General features: G+C 50.4%; 1 protein-coding gene across 1 annotated transcript in view; it reads left to right on the forward strand.

Annotated features, from left to right (window-relative positions):
• The first annotated feature begins 374 nt into the window (after window positions 1-374).
• The window catches only part of LOC119090281 (cuticle protein 7-like), a 6,783-nt gene continuing 5,507 nt past the window's right edge, over window positions 375-1,650 (forward strand). The window contains exons 1-3 of the mRNA XM_037213065.1: window positions 375-380; window positions 627-746; window positions 960-1,001. Coding sequence (XP_037068960.1) covers window positions 375-380; window positions 627-746; window positions 960-1,001 — 168 coding nt within the window. The remainder of the gene's footprint in view (window positions 381-626; window positions 747-959; window positions 1,002-1,650) is intronic.

Raw genomic sequence — 1,650 nt, forward strand, 5'->3', positions numbered from 1 at the left:
ATGATTCAAAATCAAACGAATGCGTCAAAATGTTCGCCTTGGGTTCAGCGCAAGTCCAAAAAAAGATCAGTACGAACCTGCTGAGTCATAAGCTATATGTTCCAGCCCATTTATCTTCCGACTTACCTGCAGAAATTGAATGGGGTGTACATGTGCAACTGCATGGGTCACATCATGGTCTACTTCTAGGAGATGGGCGTGTTCCAGGAATTCCTTGCCAATTCGTCGGCGCAACCGGTGACACCGTTGGACGTGTCCGTTCACTGAAATCTGACCGTGACCGCCTATCAGTGGTTAGCGGCCGACCTATAAAAGCGAAAGCACCAAGGGAGCCGACACCACTTGCACTGTACACCCGGCCTTCAGAACACACCATGAAGGTATGTACTATGATGATGCCATTTATATGGTGCTCTGCTGGCTACTAGAGAGTTTACTTCAAGCCAAGAACACTCCGGGCTTAGCGATGTGATATGCATTGCACAGATAGCAATGTTTTAGTATATATCGTGCAAAACAGCTCTGCTGAATTGGCTGGTTCATCCGTCAATTACACTCTCAATGCATTACAGGGCCTCGTCATTGCCGCCGTGCTGGCTGTTGCCGCTGCCGCCCCGGCACCGGAGACGCTGGGCTACAAGTCCGCTCCGTCACCCTACCACCCGGCCCCCTCCTACAAACCGGCCTTTTACCACCCGGACCCCCATTACAAGGAGGAGGCCAAGCCGTTCGCCTACGACTACGCTGTCAACGATCACTACACGGGCACCAACTTCGCCAAGAAGGAGGAGAGCGATGGCCACAACACCAAGGGATATTACTCGGTGGCTCTGCCCGACAGCCGTGTCCAGCACGTCAAGTACGTCGTCGACAACTACGGCGGCTACAACGCTGAGGTCACCTACGAGGGAGAGGCCAAGTACCCCGAGTACCACCCCGCCCCTGCCTACAAGGCTGCTGCCCCTGCCTACAAGCCTGTCCACAAGCCTGCTTACAGCAATGCCGCCCCGGCATATAAGTCCGCTGTATACTAGCCGCATGGTGACAACGGCCCGCCCTTTTAAATCTATTCATATTTGTGCCACCATGTTTTTCATTTTTTGCCCTCTGTACTACTGCAATAAAAAGATTTGGTCGAGTCTTGCTGTTTTGACCCAAGTTATTCTAAGTTTTCTACCGTTCAAATGTCTCTGAGCCGGTTGTCAGAAAAGACAGTCTATATAGACCGAAGGCAACCTCCCACAGTCGCTGTTCCTATAATGACTATTTAGCAGGTACTTGTGAGTCATTCGCAACTTTTCACCTTACATGCTGCCGAAATTTTCAGTGAGATAGTAGAGGGATTCAAAACAGTTATTTCCGGAAGCAGAGTTTCTGCGATCAATTTAAGTGGTGTCGTGTGAAGGCATTACGCTGGATGGTGTCTAACAGTGGTTAATTCAGTGCATTGTCCTGTTAAACACCCCCTGGCCCGCTGATTTCTGAGGGGTGAGAACATCTCCCTTCTTTTGGAGCGACCCCGAACCGTGCTAAGTAAGTGCACTATGTTAAGAGTGTCGCCAGGTGGTGAAGCTACCACGCTATGTGAATGTGCCCTCGGTGTTAAATTTTGTTGCAGGTTATGAAGTGCGCAGAAGAATCGTGGGCATA

The sequence above is a fragment of the Pollicipes pollicipes genome, unplaced genomic scaffold (assembly GCF_011947565.3).
Source record: "Pollicipes pollicipes isolate AB1234 unplaced genomic scaffold, Ppol_2.1 Scaffold_3087;HRSCAF=3621_pilon_pilon_pilon, whole genome shotgun sequence".
In the NCBI taxonomy this organism is placed as follows: Eukaryota; Metazoa; Arthropoda; class Thecostraca; order Pollicipedomorpha; family Pollicipedidae; genus Pollicipes; species Pollicipes pollicipes.